General features: G+C 34.2%; 2 protein-coding genes across 2 annotated transcripts in view; one reads left to right on the top strand and one right to left on the bottom strand.

The window, feature by feature from the left end:
* Positions 1 to 402: 402 nt before the first annotated feature.
* On the top strand, positions 403 to 6891 carry LOC113494915. Its single transcript, XM_026873435.1, has 6 exons — positions 403 to 1993; positions 2109 to 2331; positions 2565 to 2694; positions 3167 to 3268; positions 3663 to 3804; positions 6727 to 6891. The coding sequence occupies exons 1-6, from the start codon at positions 494 to 496 to the stop codon at positions 6847 to 6849; spliced, it is 2220 nt and encodes a 739-aa protein (XP_026729236.1). The 5' UTR covers positions 403 to 493; the 3' UTR covers positions 6850 to 6891.
* A 984-nt stretch (positions 6892 to 7875) lies between these two features.
* Positions 7876 to 19142, bottom strand: part of LOC113494919 (transmembrane protease serine 12) — a 56516-nt gene continuing 45249 nt past the window's right edge. The window contains exons 11-12 of the mRNA XM_026873439.1: positions 15579 to 15737; positions 7876 to 9003 (exon numbers count right to left, since the gene is read on the bottom strand). Coding sequence (XP_026729240.1) covers positions 8887 to 9003; positions 15579 to 15737 — 276 coding nt within the window. The 3' untranslated portion in view covers positions 7876 to 8886. The remainder of the gene's footprint in view (positions 9004 to 15578; positions 15738 to 19142) is intronic.

Raw genomic sequence — 19142 nt, forward strand, 5'->3', positions numbered from 1 at the left:
TATGCGGTCACTTCGCAAATAAGGTTAGGTGTTATGAGGTCGGTATAGAGATTGATAGAGAGCATTTGAGATTAAATTTGAATTTTGTATTTAATGATAAAGTAATAGCATGGTAAATTAATAATAGGAAAAGGCATAACAGTTGTCCAAGCTGGCAACTAAAATGTTATAAATTATTAAACTTGCTCTTTTAGTGTTCACAATGTCAGTCCTGCACGATGATAACGAAGGAAAAGATATGTAGGTCTGTGCCTATGTATTGTTCATATATAATAAATATACAATGAACAATATTAATATTAAGTTTTTCTCATTTAAAAAGAAAAAATATAAAATTACTTTTAAAAGATTAAAAGTAATCAACTCTTTGGTAGTTTATTTGTACTTTATTATCTAGTAATGTCAAGTCGTAGAGAATTAATGTCACAAGTATTTTACAAGATTTGTTAAAAATTTTAAGTGTTTTAAAAATATGTTTTAACAGCAATAAATCATGAAACTACAAAATCTTAATGAAATATTGTTTCTAACCTATTTTGTTACTATTTTAATAGCGATAAATTCTGTTTCTTGTACTCTTTCGTACGAAAACAAAGATTTTGTTAAAATAAAGCAAGACCCAACACGGTTTCAACAAGTATCAGCGTATCTTAACAAGAAAAATGTATTTTCATCTAGAAATTTAAATGCAACTACTAGAGGAGGGGACAAGAAAAAAATTAGCAACGGTGTTCACCATGCATCAACGAGAGTCCCATCAAATAACAAAACATCGTCGCAGTCGAGCGCCTACAAAAAATGGCAAGTAGGTAGGGTCAGCCGAAAACAATATGAAATTATTAACATGCTTTGGAGAAAAACTAAAATGTTCTTAAACGTGGAACAAACAACACCCGCCTTTCACCAAGTTAGACGAGAAAACGATAGCAAAAGAGTTTTGGACGATATTTTTGCTCCCCGTCATCCATTCCTTCGATTTACATCTCGCCCAAATGTACCATTGACGACTCCAAGTTACATTGAATTTTACTATTTGGATGAAACAGATGATCGGGGCAAAGAAACAACAAGCCCAAAGAATACTTTTGCTAGAAATTTAAGAGAACGCCAATTAAAGAATTTTGGCAACTTTAAATTTGTCCTTGATTCTCCTATGTTTTCATTTCGTATCGATGATCCAAGTTACAAGAGGTCCGCTTTGCCCACACGGTATATGCCCCCTACTAACAAAATGAGGAGAAGAAAGACAACAACTGGCTTTGATTCTTATAATTCTATAACCCCACCATATAAATTTCCACACAAACGTGCAAAGGGTTCTGTGAAATTAACACCAATACATAAATCTGCCAGCAATATTACTACAACATACCACCCGAATACTACTCAAAGTCTCCCACAAGACGCTTCAACTACTGAATACACCCTTGGTAATGAAACTTGTCCGTTAACCTCAAAACTAACAGTAAATGATACCGAAAATGAAGCTTTAGCTGACTATTCGATTAATGTAACAAATGGTACAAAACTAACAACTGTTTACGATAAAATCAAGTTTTTCGAAATTTATGATAAGCAAACTCCTATTCCATACTACGATGAAAAAGGTAATTTAGTGGACATGGATAATATAGAAATTTTTGTTAAGGGAAATGAAATTAACGATGAACGTAAAATTCTTTTGGAGCATGTAGATCAGAAAATTGAAAACGAACATAGTCTTTCTAAGACCAAACATTCTAAGAAACACATTATCGATAATTATAAAACTCCATCGAAAAAAAGTTCCCCTCAAAATGCTACTAAAGTCACAAAAAGGTTCGTGAAGTTAAATATTTCATCAAGCTCAGTAGCCAACGTCACCAAGAAGCCATTAAAGAAAACATCAGTGTACGTATCATCGGTAAAAAACTGGTTCGAGTATAAGAAAAGTAAGGAGGCTCAATGGTCTAAATATCCGTTCGCTGCTGCCTACGTTTACGAACCCTCTCAGGTAAGCCTAGCCCCTAGCTCTCTTTTATGTTGTATTTGTAATTGAAATTTCATAATATGTACTGTCGTATCATAAAACAATATTGAGAAGAGTCAGATCACTTTATAATTTTTAGGTACATTGTGATGCAGCTGGAATCAGTCCCCATTGGCTTATTTCTTCCGCTTCGTGTTTATCAAGACACCATAAAAAGCCAGGAGGCGAAGGCCGTTCCGCCTTTGTAACATACTGCGGAGCGTCCTGGTGGAACCCAGAACGAGTGGCGTATGTCAAATATAGCCTTGTCCACCCCCGCTTCCACCATCGGGATAAGACGCGAAGACATCTTTATAACATAGGTAACGAAACCAACTTCACACAAACATTCAGTCTCATGCACAAAGACACCCAGACTCAGGAGAAGCATTTGTTAATCACGCGAATGCTTGTCCTATGCGGGGATCGAACCCGCGAGGTGTGCCGGAGGGTTTTGCGTGTGATCATAACTTCTTGGCTATCAGTGCTGTCTACTTAAAGTTTAGTTTAAATTCATATTTCAATTGATACTAAAAGTAACCTTTTTATTCTGCAGGACTGATTCAAGTTGTCACGTCTATGGCATCAGCATGTTATGGTTGGTCTTCGATAACAATCATGTCCCATCAATTCATTGCCGATCCTGAAGGGTCAACCGCTAACGCCATAGGATGGGGTCTAGACAGGTAAGTAAACTTGACACCAATATTGTCCTCCGTTTTTTTCGCCAACTAATAAGAATACAAGAGAAAATTTCTGAACAATCTTGTTCAGAAAAATGTTTTACATGTATTAGACATCTAAGCCACCCTTCTCAAATAACCATTTTTTACCGCGGTATGTAAGCGGTCGTTTGAACAAGCGTTATGGCGCGGGGTAAGTGATATTTGATTGCCCAAACATAACAATGAGCTTTCAATCTTTCGTTCACGCAAAGCTGCCGTTTACTTGAATTGGAATGGCTGTAATTAGCGTTCGAAATGTTGCGTTCCACTCCATGCTAATTATGTTGCCAAATTAACTGTTAGGACAATAAATCTTGTTTCAAGTAACATTCCGTTGTTTTTACTGTAAAACAATTTTAATTTGCGTTGGTCATATTTATTATTCACTCTGATTTCTTGTCTTTCGTACATAGATTCTTTGTTAACATTATAGATTTGACACAAGATATTCGTCAAACGATTTACCGAAGACGCAACTTATGACGTACATAAGCCAAGTATTCTCTGACTCTTGCCCCGGAAACGTTGGGTATAAGTAAGTAAAATTGTCTTTGCATTCTATACACTATTGGCTACAAAGGTCGAACGTGTCAGGTATACCATCTTGCGGCACTCACAGCAGATGTTCATGAAAAAACAGCTAAGTAAAGTGGAAATGGGATAAGCCACGGCGGCCACTTACTTAACAACTTGACCTACGAGTGGGTGGGTGATTTTAGGGCGCTCGGGTTTTTGTAAAGAATGGTATCGCATATTAAAAAACAAAAAAATTATGCTAGCTCAGTTGGAAAATGTACATTCTATAAGCGGGATAGCTTAACATGTGTGAGCAACTTAGGTAGAAGAAACCGAAACATATACTTATTTAAACCTATTTGCTCATTGCTTGCAGATTATTGTCTTAAATCGTGACTAATGTATCATTTTAGCAAAGCAAAGAGTCTCGACGAGGAAGGCGGCGTTAAGAATGTGTACTGTCTGTCTTTGCCGCCGTATACAGGCGAAGATAATGACCCAGTTCACGGTGGCCTGCTTCTCGTGGGAGGAAAATTGGTCGCCCTATATTTACAGGTTAATAATCATAAACATTTTTATTTAGTAATACGGTGACCTCGAAATCAGTCTTTATTTATATGAGCCGATATCCGTAATCAAATTTAGATGCGTAAAAAAAGAGGAAGCTCACCCAAATATTTGCCACTGTCATTATAGTAATTATTTCGTATCTCATCGAAAGTTTAACTTCTGTGCATATACCTACGACTCAATCTATTCATGGGGTTCTAATGAAAAATCCACGTACAGTACAGGCCTAAAACAAAAAGGAGTCCCCATAGGATTGTTTTTTATTTGCATGTAACGCATGTGTCCAATTCGGTCCGTCGGTTAGAATTCGCATTTAAATTGCTAGCGTAACCATCTGCATTCATTAAACGAATCTGTTCAGGTCTTCTTTTTTACATGCTATGATTAAGCTATTGACTCCTGGAATATATACGATACTGATTTTAATACATAACACTATTTTTAAAAGTTAAAAATTTCTTCAAAAGTATTTTAAAATCGAATATAATATACTAAACTCGTTAGCATTAACTTACATTCGTATATACAGACATTGAATACTATTTCATAAATCCTTTGGTTCGTAAGGTATCCAATCAGTCCTGGGGGTTTACCGGCACGTCTTAAAGTATTATTTTAGTTGTGAATGCATGAAACCGCGCTACACGATATAGAGCGGCATCTTATTCACACCTGCATAAGTATAGATTTAAAACGTAGTTGGAAATAGGGAGTCGGGGCCTGAATCTAATTTAAGTCCCAATACGAGTGTTCCACGTTTGCTTAAAAGGTTTTTGAGACTATTTTACTTTGACATTTTGGTTACGTTCCTACATCTTGTCTTCTCTGCAATATCCTATGGTTCATGGGAGAATTACTCAAACATTAATTCACCGACTGAACTTTTAATAGCAAAAACACTTCGAGAGTTAAAATACTTATAGAACATTTTTTTTTCATTTTGATTTTATTTTTCTTCTTAAATCCTTTTTTAATTTTCCTTTTTTTATAATTAGATTTACTCAAATATCCTATTGGGTGTCCTAATTATAATCCCTATAAACAATTGTGCTTTGTCTCAATGAACAGTTACTCTTAGCAGTAAGGAATGTTTTCAGATAGCATCACGGGCAAACATACACTGCGAACACATAATTACTAACACGATTACAACTTTACGATGTTTGGGATCGCCGATACTGCCACCACAAATTTTCCTTGCGATTACCCTTTCTGTTCCTAATACCGCGTGTTTACACCACATGGCCCTTAAATATAAATCACTTGGCATCCACGATACTGTTCCTTTACATCCTCATGTACCTACATTCTGGTCAAATGCCTCTATTATTTAATTCTTCTTTTTGGCCTGTAAAGCTATAAAGCAACGAAAAAAATAATTAGTCTTAATTGAAATCTCAAAGGTTGTTATTGAGATGCCCTAAGTTTATTACGAATTCTTGGTATAGATGAAGTAATTGAGGAAATTGTATTGTCATAGAACACAATATTTTGTGACACATATTTTCAAGACATTCGTTGTGAATGTTTTGATGTTCGTTGATATGGCTTACACGTGTTTCATCAAATATCTTCTAACCTTAGGGATTCCTTCGAAGTGTGAGCTAATAATGTACGAATTTCTACTTTTAATTAAGTTGATTGCTTACCGCTTGAACTCTTGACTTTCACACGTAATTCCGTGACAGAAATTCATTACTTTGCCTTGGAATAAAAAAACCTTATCTTTACACACGAATGCCTGTACAAAGACCTAAATCTAAGCCCAAGCGAAAAAAAAACCAGGAATGAAAAGATTAACAAAAGAATCAGTACCGTATTGTACGACGGACCCGATGATTTATTACGAATGTTCCAATTTTTAAAAGTTTTTTATTGGGTACTATCGTGCATGAAATTTTACGTAGGGTTCAAGCAATTTGCTTCCATTGGCGTAGCGTCACGAATTTTCGGATCCTTCAAAAACCACGCGACGTTCCTACGCGAAATGCCGACAATGATTAATAACTTTATGAATAGCTTCTTGACAAGAAAATTTTGTGTAAACAAGAATTATGTTAATTTTATTCATTTTTGTGAGTTTTAATATCATTAAGTTTACTAAGAGTAAAGTACCCTTGATGTCGCAGTGGGGACATCCAACTGATCCAACTTTTTACAATTACAATGTTAATTCAACTTCAAAGTAGCGAAGTGAAACTGTAGGTTGTTCGTTGTTGGACTGTAAACATCCTATCGAAATTGGTTCTGTGGTTTTTACTTGTTTCCCGCACAAATGATACACGTACTATACAAATAGTTTTGGGTTCAAACTTACTCTAGCGGCATAAAAGTCACTTTAATGAGTTATGGGGTCCCGGGTTAAAAAAACACCCTCACGTGATAATGTAACTTGCTTTATACGTCCCTATATTCCATTTACGCTAACTGTGTTAACATCGATTTCAGTATATTGGTGTGGTACTGGTATTTTATCTTAAATATAATTTACAGTATCAGTTTATAACATAAATTAATTACGGATTTATTGTTTTCATAGTAAGTCGAAAATATCAACAATGGCTTGCAATGGCTACTCACAATGTGTTTTTTGTCTAGTGACTTTTCGCAAGATCAAAAGATGACTAATAGTTGATGCATAAATAGAATTCACTCACACTGAATTATTGTCGTCGACCATTTGTTTCGATAAGTCAATTTAAGGGCTCTTGAAACAATCGAACCATTTCTCTCAAATAAAAGTACGTAGATTTTCGTTTAATTCAAACACGTAGATAATTTTTGTGAAACGAAAATCTAGATGTCATATACATATAATTTGAGCGATTCAACTGAAGCGAAAACTCTTATAGAAATGTCAGTTGTGTGAAACAGCTGATACTTTAATTGAAAGTTGTGACGTAACAGGAGGAGCGACGTCCTTGGGGCGAGCAGTGTGCCCAGTACACCGGGACTTGGCGTCTGGTTCCCTGGGTCCTCGACAATGCGCGGGAAACCGAAGAAACAGACTCGTTCGCACTTGACATTTAATTTTTTTACTAGATTTTATATTTACTTATTTCTTTTTTTATACTTTGTATTCTTTTTTATATTTTTATTTGTTATTTTTATACGCGTTTTTTTTTTTACTTTTTTGTGTAAAGAAAGTATATTGTATTTTTTAAAACGGATTTCTTTCATTTACGAAACCTAAAGTTGTATTTTTTTGTCCGCAAACTATCGAAAGGTGGCATTAGTCTAAGAGGGACAGAAGTAATAAAACGACGGTGTTATTATTTATACTCATGTAACAATTATTCTGGAATATGAAATACGAGTATATCTGAAGAGTTAGACCTTGTTAGTAATCTTCACACGACTTGTTATCAACTTTCTATACAGCTTTGAAAAGTTACGCTTGTCGCTTCTGTGTAATACAAACTTCATGACATCTAACCAAACCAAAAGTCTAAGAGCTAACTTACTAACTTGTAAAGAATCCGCCAGAGTTTATAATTATTATTTTGATAATAGATACTTATCCTTGCCGCAAACATGGCAACATTAATCTTGGCCTCATAACAGTATTTTGCACTTCTTTTTACACCCTGATTGACCTAGTTATTAAGCCGCGCTTACCCGACCGCGTTTGATTTTCGTTCCGGGAAAAATTGCATTATTCAATATTTTCCCAATCTAGGTGAATGTCAAATGAATCAATCAGCGGAAGAATAGTACGTAATATATATATATATATATACTAGCTGACCCAGCAAACGTCGTTCTGCTTGATAAATTATATCTAGTTGAATGTATTTTTTAATGCTACATTATAAAAAAATAAAAGCAAAAAAAAATAAAAATTTTAGTGTGGGCAACCCTTGTCACTTAGGGGTATGAAAAATAGATGTTGTTCTATTCTCAGTCCTACCTAATATGTATACAAAATTTCATAAGAATCGGTCGAACCATTTCGGAGGAGTACGGTAACTAACATCGTGACACGGGAATTTTATATATTAGGTATATATTCTATACTATCATTCTGGAAAGACGAACAAAAGTGAAATGAAACAATTATCAAATCTTAGAGAGACTTTATTTATCACTAATTTAAAACAAAATTGAAATTTTTGTGCCGTGAAAATTCTCGGAAAATATAAGAATTGTATTAACCTCATATTTACTTTTCAAAAAATAAAACAGCAAGTGATTTGTTTATTATAATAATGATTTTTACCTTGAGACTCTACCTAAGGTAATGTTAAAGATGTCATAAATCAAATACTGTTTTCTGAAGTCATATTAGTATAAATATTGTGATTTTTCCAAGTTCCAAAGTTGGTCACGTATTGCAAAATGACTATTACTATATCATAAGATTAGAGGATTTAATCAATATCTTTCATCGTGCTCTTCATAAATTAGTTACTTAAAATAAAATTACTCTTCAATTCAGAGAATATACTAAAAATATCATTCAATTATTCTGTGAATAAAACATTTACATTTGTCGAGTGTACAATGCAATTATTTATATATTTTAGGTCATTGACCGGTTCGCAATGAAAAAAATGCTTAGACTACTTGAGTCAATTCCTATTTGAAATATCTTCCACTGATATCCATTTTAATACACTGGGCTGAATATTTCTCAGAAAAACAGTCCTTAGTAACAATTGAGCGCCTCGGTGGACGCCCAGTGAAGTAATTAAACTGCAACAGGCTGTTTGTTGTCAAACTCTACTGCTCTGTGACTGCTCTGTGACTGCTCTTAGCACCAGTATTGCGATTTTCAAATAGTATCAAAGAGCTTTGTAGAAACAGCCTGTCCAGTGCATTGTAGAGTTTAGTGATATCTTGCTTATTTCCTATATGTATATTTGTAAGTCTTGAAAAGCTTTTTACCATTTTCTATCCATAAATTTGTCAACAACGCTATACGATGTACTTCGTACAAAAAATTGATACTGAAACAATAAACATCTCAGATATTTGTAACCAATATTCGGTATTACAAGTGGGTCAGACCACAGCTCCGCACCCGCAGATGTTTCATCTGGCCGATGTGTTAAACCTTTTGTGGTTTTAATCAAAATACTTGTTGTTCATGACGTCACGCATCCACGACACATAGCCCGCGGTGCGCGTGTATATCCCGTACTTGCCGCGCTTGCCACAGCCGTCACCGAAGCTTGTGATGCCCTGTCGATGGAAAAGACACAATTAATATTATCAACTACTGACATTACACGTGGCACGTGTAGTGTTTACTCACTGTGGGCTGAAACATTATATCAGTGCGAATGATTAATTGATTGTGTGTCAATTTAAATTGAACTTTGTAAACATTCACAATTGATCAACGCTCATTTGAAGTGGAATTATGTCTGTTTGTAGTTTAAAACGGGAAGCTTGAGTGGAAGTCTTATTTGTGGAATGAAAATTAGAATCCGTAGTATGAAAGCCAACTTACATAAAAAACCACGTATGAAAAAATATTTTCGAAGGCTAAAGATCTCAACTAAATTATAACAACGCAAGTCTATAAAAAGTTTTGTTAGAAAATATCGATTGGCTATTAAAAGCCCAGTGCCCGCAAACTTGGTCCAGCTTAGTCATCAAGTAACAATATATAAATAGGCCGTCTAGACGTAATGCTTGAGGTTTATTACTACGAACTAACATTACAAACTAATTTATTTAGTCCATTACTTTACGACCATCGAAAAACATTGATAACTTATAGTATCGAAACTATAATCTAGTACTTAGGGATATATACCTATTGACGCCAGACAATTCTCAAATTAAATACATTAATGGGGTTCCAATTTATGTCTTAAGCTTTACCACACAGCAACAACCCATCAATACTCGTAATATAATTGAAATTAACCGCAAACTATACTTCAAGCTCCGCAAAAACAAAACGACAACAAAGAGGCACCAGATATTGCTTGGTATAACAGCAAAATTGGTTATTTCAAATGACGAAACTTTCTAAGAGACCGTAACTAATTTACTATGTTCCAGTCCTATTTTTTTCCCGATCGTTGAAAAACCGTATGCAACAGAATCCGATACATATGCAATCAGGTCGTAGAAACAGCGCCGGTTGTTTATGGGGACGGAATGTTACCAGCTTTGCCTGCAGTTTCAAATGTCACTCACTTTTTTCATGGAGGGTGTTGAAGTACGGCTATATATAGTCGTGACGCACACCTCAACCCTCAGTCAAGCGACACGTGTTTCAATTTATACCATCACTTTGAATTGTTCAATTAATTTAATTTTACCGCTAAAAAATCCATTACAAGATACTTACGAAGGAATATTTCAAAATTATATGGTTCTAGCAAAATATCTCGGAGACGGGAGTGTATTGTAACTAGATACATTTCCTAAAAATGGAACATAAAATTCTTTGAATGCATAAAATTGCCATTAAATCAAACTTCCGTTGAAAGTAACCAAAACACAAAATCATTTCGCATAAATCACGTCGTGATTGATGTTTTGGGTAAGTAATTAGGTCGTTTACTATTTTATGTTTATCGACATACGTACCTACATATAAATTATTCTATTAACAATCACACTAATGTTGTGTCAATATGTGTATGTTTGCTACCTCTTCTCGCCCAAACGACTAGACCGATAAATACAATTTGGTTTTGAGGTAGCTGAAATATTAACACACAGACTACCTTAAAGACAACGATGATTCTGCAGGAAAACTAATAGAAACCAAGCATACAATTTATTATTAAAAAAAACCGCTCCTATTTAAATAAATACGCCGGTAGTCTTAAAATGTTACTCGCATTAAAATATCACAATCGATCGCACAAAAATCGATCTATTTGAGATCTTACATAATATCATGATTAACGAGCCTGAACATTTTCTGATCATATCGTATGAGTACATTGTATAACACAAAAGCGTACATTTGTTACACGTCACTGAGTAATTGAGTATAAGTAACGGTCACGCTATAACGGGCTTAACAATATTTACGTAACACCTATTATGATTTCTTGTAAGCTTAGAATCAGTCCTTTTATCGTAACAATCTTTGACACATATTTAAGATGTATTGAACTGCGATAGTGGACTGTGTGTAGGTACTAAAGCTGTTAACAGTTGGAAAAGTTATTCAAATAAAAATAATTTTCTTTAGTGCGCAACGTTTTATAACGGTATATATGTATGTATATGTGTGTGCAGTATTTTAGATACATATTGAGTATAACATTGTACTCAAGATCGCTGTAAAGCTATAACGTGTTCCTTTATGACAGAAAATAACGACGTCTTGGGAAGTTATTGAAATATATAATACCTGTAAAAAGCCATATTATACAATAAAACTCATCTCAATCGTTACCTATTTACCCGCTCCATCATTCTGCGTGAAAATATTCGATATGATCTCACAATCCATCCGTGTTGTCCTAAAAAATATGTCGTTAACTTTGCTGTGATGTATAGTGGCATAGACCTTTGGGCAACCTATTCTAAGTGAAAAAGTTTGTAAGAAAATTTTATGATTTTTCTGAACGCAATATTTGATGCTGTATTGAACGGTGCTTTTAGAAAAAAAATAGGAAATTTCGGACTTGATCGTCACATTATTTTTATTTTTGAGGTTCGTTCCTTTAATAAAAGAATAGCAACAGTTTCACCAAGTAAATTCGAGCAGAAGAATTAAAGAAGAAAAATATTATTGGATCGTGGCCACAGTATGAAGTGCTCTATAAATATTGTAATAGCAGATATTAACGTCCGTTTTCCGATGGACGTAACAATCGAGCCGGAAATAAAAACATTCAAATGTCAGTTACATAAAGTGCTTTCAAAATTGCAAGTAACAAAAGGACATCCTCGTTATTTTTATGATCCCATGCCATTTAACTCCTGACACAAAAAGGCGTCTGATGAGTTTGGTGCCTTTTCGCCAGGTTGTCAAATGTCACTAACGTTTTATGATAATTGAAGAATCCTGTCAAGTGGAGTTTCGTTTGTGTTTTGAGGTATGGTGAAATGGGTTAATGTCTCACTATAATCGAGTTTCCTGCTGCAGTGGACCCACAAAGCATCATGTCAGTGGGTGTGAAATCGTTGTAAATTTCTTGGTGGTTATTCTAGTTGTGGTATAACCGCATCTGTATAACTTTGACTGCAAGAATGGTCAAGTGACAACGTGTCGTGGGTTTAATCGCCGTGTCCTTTTTTTGTGATCTATATGGCCTGAATATTTGTGGAAATAATTTCCTTAATGCGGGAGTCGTTTAAAAAACAAAAAGAAGTATGATTTATAAATACTAAGTCAAACGAAAATAACCATGTAGTAAAAGATTATTGGCTCCTACCAGTAACAGGCATGTGAAAAGTCACTCAGTTTTTTTTATTCATCACAAAAAATCAGGATGTCACGTCGGCCTGTCCCGTATCATCGTAAAAGGTGCCTTTACGTACGACGTTCTCCTTACCTAAAGAAAATCTAAGAGGCACAGAGGGATTGTAAAAAAAAACACATTTTCTTAAAAACTGCCAAAGGAAACTTAATATTTTCTTGCAAAGAGCTAAATGTGCTAAATATTTTCTTCAGAGACGAGTAGCTTTTGTTTTGCATAACCTTGGACAATTGTCAAATAATCAAGTTTCAGACTCGAATGTCGACGCCGCGCCGGCCTACTTAAAGAAAAAATACTCGATTTTACATAATAATAAGCACCTACTTTTATACGCTTTTGTAAAGTTTTTCGATTACAGGATTTTAAAATAAAGAAACTCGGGCCTTTGGGGTTTAAGGTATTCAATTTTGTAAAGTAGATTGGTACCGTAAAATTTTACGTTACATAGGTTTTTATTTTCCTTGGCTTTGAGAACGTACCCGAATCAGAGGGCTATTATTAAAATAGTATTATTGCAGTTGAGGAAGTGAGCCCCAGAACTTTAAACTTCTAACTAACTACCTTACGCACATGGAATATAAAAGTAATATTTAAGGAAATGTCTTAGAAGCTTAGAACTGTAGAATTAAGGCGATAAGCTTTAGTAAAAAATACTGAGCGTCTTTGCAACCTATTAACAAATACCCTCTTAGTCTGTTGACATCATTTGTGAACCCAGATGCGGGTCAACGCAATAGGCCTTCTTAAATCTGCCAAAACAATGTTTGTGTTTATTGAACACCTACTATAGCTACTTATTTTTACAAGGATTTTCTTTTCCTTGATCAATTTTGTTCCGCAATTTTCCTGCTGTGTAATATATCGGAAATCGAGATATCGAATTCACGTTTAAAATTAACTGCCTTAATCAAAAAGATCTCTACTTATAAGAGATAAAGTAGGAAATTGTTGATTTGAATCGAAGGTTTTAAGGGGTGTTAAAATATATACCTATTTTTTGTTTAACACCCGCCTATAAACCTTGTCTAATCAGAAAGTTTTCAATTGAAATAAACGTCCGATTTGACGTTCGGATCTGTATGTTTTTAGATTTATTTGAAAAACTAAAAAGACAAACTTGTTGTTTCTCGCAAAAATATAAATATACATTAAAATCATCGCGTAGACTCTGTCTCACAAAAGTTTTAAAGCATTTACCGACAGAAGCATTAACATCTTGTACTTACAGTACGCGATGCCAAGGCATTTCGTCACGTAACAACTAGAAATGCAAAATGGAATTACGTAATTGTAACGCAATAAACTCCTTGGGTAGCTTTCTCCATTTATATAGTTCAACATTTTTCTACGACTAAAACCTATTTTAAGCCGTAATGCAGTATATTTAACATACATTTTCTTCTAGTAAAATGCATTTTTCACAACGAATTGATTTGAGACATTCTCGCTGGTAAAGGTGTGACGTGAATACTAATCGGAAAATTGACAACTTTGAAATCAGAATTTCGCTTTAAAGTTGTACATTATTCAAGTATAACGTTATTAAGGCATACCTAACAAATTCCAAGTTATCTATTCTAACATTATAAAAGGTAAAGTTTTGTAGATGTGTGACCCTGAATTGGGTAAAGAATCTACAGAAACGATTCCGGCTATTATTTAACCAATAGTAATGAAATGAAATTTCATTTCATTTCATTTCACGTAGTAACGACGTTAAACAGTGTTCTGTTTTATCTATAGGTATGTAGTACTATTCTATATTCTGTGCTACAGGCTACATTTTAACCCAAATAAGACTGCCGAAAAACGTTCATTCATACCATTATTTCTACATTAAAATGAAAATAAATAATAAACCCTAAAAATATTATGAACCTTTATCGAAATTTGTTATTAAATAAAAACTAATTCATTAATATTAAAAAGAGTTCACATATTTCCACGCGCATTTAGGTCTCGGCTAAGCTTTAAAAATACTGAGGGATAAAAATAATGACGACGCGAAAGAGATACCAATGATCAAAATAGTTGCTATTCTGAGCGTAGCAATCCGCTAATTAGTTTACCTAGTGAACTTGCAAATTAGCTAACTAATTAACCAGACTAAAGTCTTTAATTAGGTAGTGGAGAATAGTTCTTAAAAAGAAAATAGCAAACAGAAATGTAATGAAAGGAGCGCCGCATAAATATAGTACGTTCTCGGATTTTTAAATTAAATACAATTATACTATCTACCTGTACGATAATGTATATTGCACATCGCATTGTTTTAATTGTTATAAAGTAATTGAATACAGTTTCAGCGCTTTACTGCAGAACTTTTCTCGCTACAGTAAAATCTTATTTGTTTCTCATAATATATGGAATATCTGTATTATGAGGTATTTTATTTAACTTTACTTATATTTTTGGGAAAGATACCTGTTGGCATTTATTAATAATAATTGTTAGTTAAAATGGACTGTATTTTCACTTGCTTCTTTGTATGTCGTTCGGGTTGGTTTCAGGGTAGCTTCAAACCCAATGACAATGCAATTTACAACTATAAAAATGGACCTCGAAATTGAAATGGAAATCGATTTTGATAAAATTTTCATGGAGTGACAGTGGGTTTTTAACGTGTTGTCAGAATTTTTAAATTTATTAATTTTAGTGCTTGAACATAATAAGTAAATTTAGTGTGTTTATTAACGTTTTCTTACAACATTAAGATATGACTGGCCATGCTTATCACAAAACAAACTGAAGCTTGTTTTCCCATTCAAGACAGTCTTTTTTTATATAGTTTCAATTCAGTATTTTACACGAATTTACACACACGCGTGTTGACATTAAATAGCTGGTGATAATAAAAGCTTCGTATAACGAGTTTCTTTCTGAAGGTTTAGGATCTGAGCAAAGATGGCGTCATCTTGTACGGCTCGATGGCCTGAATTGGTCGCGCTTCCTCCTTCGACGCTACATTAACCACTAAAAGCGTCCCGAAGCCTTGTTCGTATATTACGAATTATTTCCACATCAAATTACTTGGCCGGCTGGAATATCTGATGAAAATAATATACGAAGTGTTCTTTTATCTCTTGGTAAGAATCAGTGGGCTGAATTACTTAATAGGTAGTAATTATTAGGCTTTTAGGTTAACTAGCGCCAATTATCTGGAAAAGTTTAACTATTATAATTTGAAACTTTAAGGCAGCGTTAAGTAGATTGTTACGAATTTTAGCAAGAGAAAAATCAGAGCAATAACATTTATGTTTTTGTGTATGTGGCTTGAATGTTTGTGCATTTGTGTAACTGTTTCATTTTATAACCGTAGCGCGCATAATTAAAAATAACACAATATATTATTAATACCTGCAAGAAGTATCGGGCATAGCGATCTTTGCACAGTAGTGGACCGCCGGAATCACCTGCGCAGGAGTCTCTGCGCCCGCGCCCCGCGCACACCATATCATCTGTTATCGCGTACTGCCAGTACGAGCGACGACATACGCCTTGCTGGATTGTTGACACCTGAAAATATTATCATAGTTCTAAAAGTATATAAAAACAAGCTATCAAAATGCATTATGAGTTCGTGTGAGTGAGTGAATCTAAGCACAGCTTTTTATTATGTGTATTAGACAACTGATAAACATATTTTCATTTTTCTAAATATATATCTAGATATGTTACATCCAGACAAAGAACATATGTATAATCGTGGTCATCACAAAAACTATTTTGCCCTGTGTGGGAATAGAACCCACGACCTCCGGTATAGCAGACAGGGCCTCTCACCACTCCTCACCACATACACTCATATTTTGAACCCTGGAAAGAGTTATGTTACCTACATACCTTATAGTACGATATATTTTGTAAAACAATTTTTGCCCGCAGAATGTTATTTACCAATTAATTTATGTAATGTATCAATAACATTTTTCGTCCGAAATAAAACGATATTATAGACTAGTAACATTACTCGTTCAATGTTTATTCGATGAAATATCATGCAATAAAACACGGGAAATCGTTAAAAAGTAAATAAAGAGTTTGAAACCAAGACAAGTGCATACAATTTCCGTTACTGAATAATTATTGAAAACGGATTTTAAAGCTTATTATTGCGCAATTAAGTTAATTTGTCCCGAAATAAAACACGACTACCTTTAATTAAATAAATTACTTTATTGGTAGGGAAAAGAGAAGAAATATTTTTCGAAAAATACAATGATAAATATTTTTTTATATTTTTAAAATTAGAACGAAAACATTTGTTAAAAGTTTAGCTACCATTCATAACAAAACCTCTATTAGTTATTTAATTGGAATTTGAAGTTGACATTACGAACTACCCACACTTTTTTCGACAGATTCGATAAAATGTTATTTTAATTTTAGCTGGACATAATATCGATGACGGCAGGGGCGCATGACACAATCTATAATGTGAAATGCGGTTCCCTGAAAATTGTAATATCGTGTTATCGTATCATGTCGTTATCGTATCGTTATTAAAGCCTCGAACGAATGTATGTTAAAATTTTATAGCTTCTGATTATCATGGTTATCAGTTTATTTATATTTTTACATCACCATACAATCTTCCCAAAAGTGCCATTGTGCTCGAGTTTTATTATACGGAAGCTCATCAATGTTCAGCCTTATTTGAATATAACCCAAATATGTCTGTAGACTGTCAGGAAAAACAATAGACAGTTGGTCCTGGTTATAAGTCAATGTACAATACAGATTTTTTTACCGCCAGATACGTAATATTCGTTCGAAATTGAAAATTAAAATTCCGATTACCTCACGAAAATCGTTAAAGTAGGTAATCAACGATTTATACTTTACAAAGGGATATTGATGAACATGATTAATGTCAGAAGCCTATTGATTTAATTTTACAGATGCTTGTCATTCCGGATAATATATTTTATTAAAGTCGGCCATATTTCGGGACTTCTTGAGTTAACGATCGGATTGGCAATAACGTAACGGGTTTGAAGACAGTTAAGTATGCCTACGTGAGGAGGGATCGGGTTAGCACGCATCGTCGGCTTGTCTCATTTTGTATTACATATAAATCATTTTTACCGACATTAAAGTGGCCAATGTAGGTACTGGAACTGTGTATCTTGAAGAACCCGTCTACCATTAAGTAAGAAAGTATATTATCTCATGAACTCGTCTCATTTTTATGATGATATTTAAAGCTTCTTTTTATCCTACTAACCCAATTAAATGCTAACTGTACCCTGAGTTTTTACTCGCGTAATTAATTCCCGTGTCCGTAAGCCATGATATTACAATTTAAAAAAAAATCTCATTTTAGGGGTCCGTAATCAAAAAAGGCAATAACGAAACTTTGTTAGTGAGGCGTCGCTGTCTAGCCGTCTATTCATCCAATATAATATATGTATTTCTGTAATAGGGAACTATAAAAAATGTCAGGAAAGTTAGCGTACGTTATGAATTTAATGGGTGTACTTCAGCAAATTTGCGGAACCATCCTGATCTGAGTCTGCCTCGCTCTTGACCGTTTTTATTTCCATCCGTAAGAACCTTGTTTACCTTATCAAAAAAGTGAAGAAAATAACGAAAGAAATTGATAAAGTCGTTTTCAAGTAATGGCCACTGAAACGGAAACACGAAAATCGTTGTAAATATATTTTTAAGTAAGTATTCTGTTCTGTTTGGCACAAAACGATTTGTTTTCTAAATTATTTTGTTGGGTATTCTCTGAGGAGACGCTCATATTGGTTCAATGTTATTAAACCAATTTTTTTGATCGTGTAATTTCATTCAGTAGGTAATCTGAATGCGTGATTGCAAGCACACTTCTTCACTGCCTTTGTTTTTATTAGGGCTGATACACAATACACACTAAACTAATAGCCAAACCCGTTCAAATCCGAAATTCTTTACTCTGGAATCAAATACTCGAAAAGACAATTCAAATGAATCCTGACATAATGGCTTTTTTTAGCGGCACTCCTATAGCCATCTTCTGCCTCCAGCATCAGATCTGCTCTATGTCATGTCACCATATTGCACAGTCACACAATACACATACGCTGTCAGTTCAGCTCAATAAGAAACTGGAAAATAGATCAAACTCTACTTGGAAGATTTGATTACAGACAGATTCAAGTTTCTAAAAATACCAAATTAATATGACACCCATCTAAATCTGTTAATGTATTATATTATACATTGCACACAGGTATACTTAGAGGCAAAGTTTTTACATATTAATAAACAAGTAAATTAAAAATAAGTTCAGTTCTTACTATTAACTCCGGCAGCTAACAATCATGCAAAGTGAGATGCCATTACTGAAACTGTAGTGTTGTCCCGCTCGTAATGGCAACGGTGCTCCGTGAGCTCTTAGTAGAGCCTCTGGGTCTTTAGTGATAAAAACTTTTAATGAATAGCATTTAAAGTTGTATGATTCCGTTCATATTAAATAATTCTAGGAAAGGGATATTTTAATTTATTTAGTTTAACCTGCAAGACTGACAGTATGTAGGTAAGTTATTTTCTTTTCGTTTATTATTTCTTCGAATTTTGTTTGTAAAATATACATGAGAATTGTTAGGCATTTAGGTTTACCTACTTAATATGATTGCTTACATTAGATCCACGTCAAATGTATTATGTAGTATGCAGACCTTGGCCATGCCACACCAATACTAAATTTGTTGAATTTGGGTCTAGATCCATACAGTTATTACGCTCCCTAGACCGTGAAAAATTAGATTTATTGTACGGTCAACGGAACGTCAGAATTTATTGACGTTCCACACATACGCGGTTAGACATCTTATATTTTCTGCTTCATTGCCCACGACGGCCGATTGACGACCTTTTTAAGGGGAAATGAGCTTAGAGGCTTTGCCGTCACCTCTTGAAGTGATGTTGTTTCGG

The sequence above is a fragment of the Trichoplusia ni genome, chromosome 6, assembly GCF_003590095.1.
Source record: "Trichoplusia ni isolate ovarian cell line Hi5 chromosome 6, tn1, whole genome shotgun sequence".
In the NCBI taxonomy this organism is placed as follows: domain Eukaryota; kingdom Metazoa; phylum Arthropoda; class Insecta; order Lepidoptera; family Noctuidae; genus Trichoplusia; species Trichoplusia ni.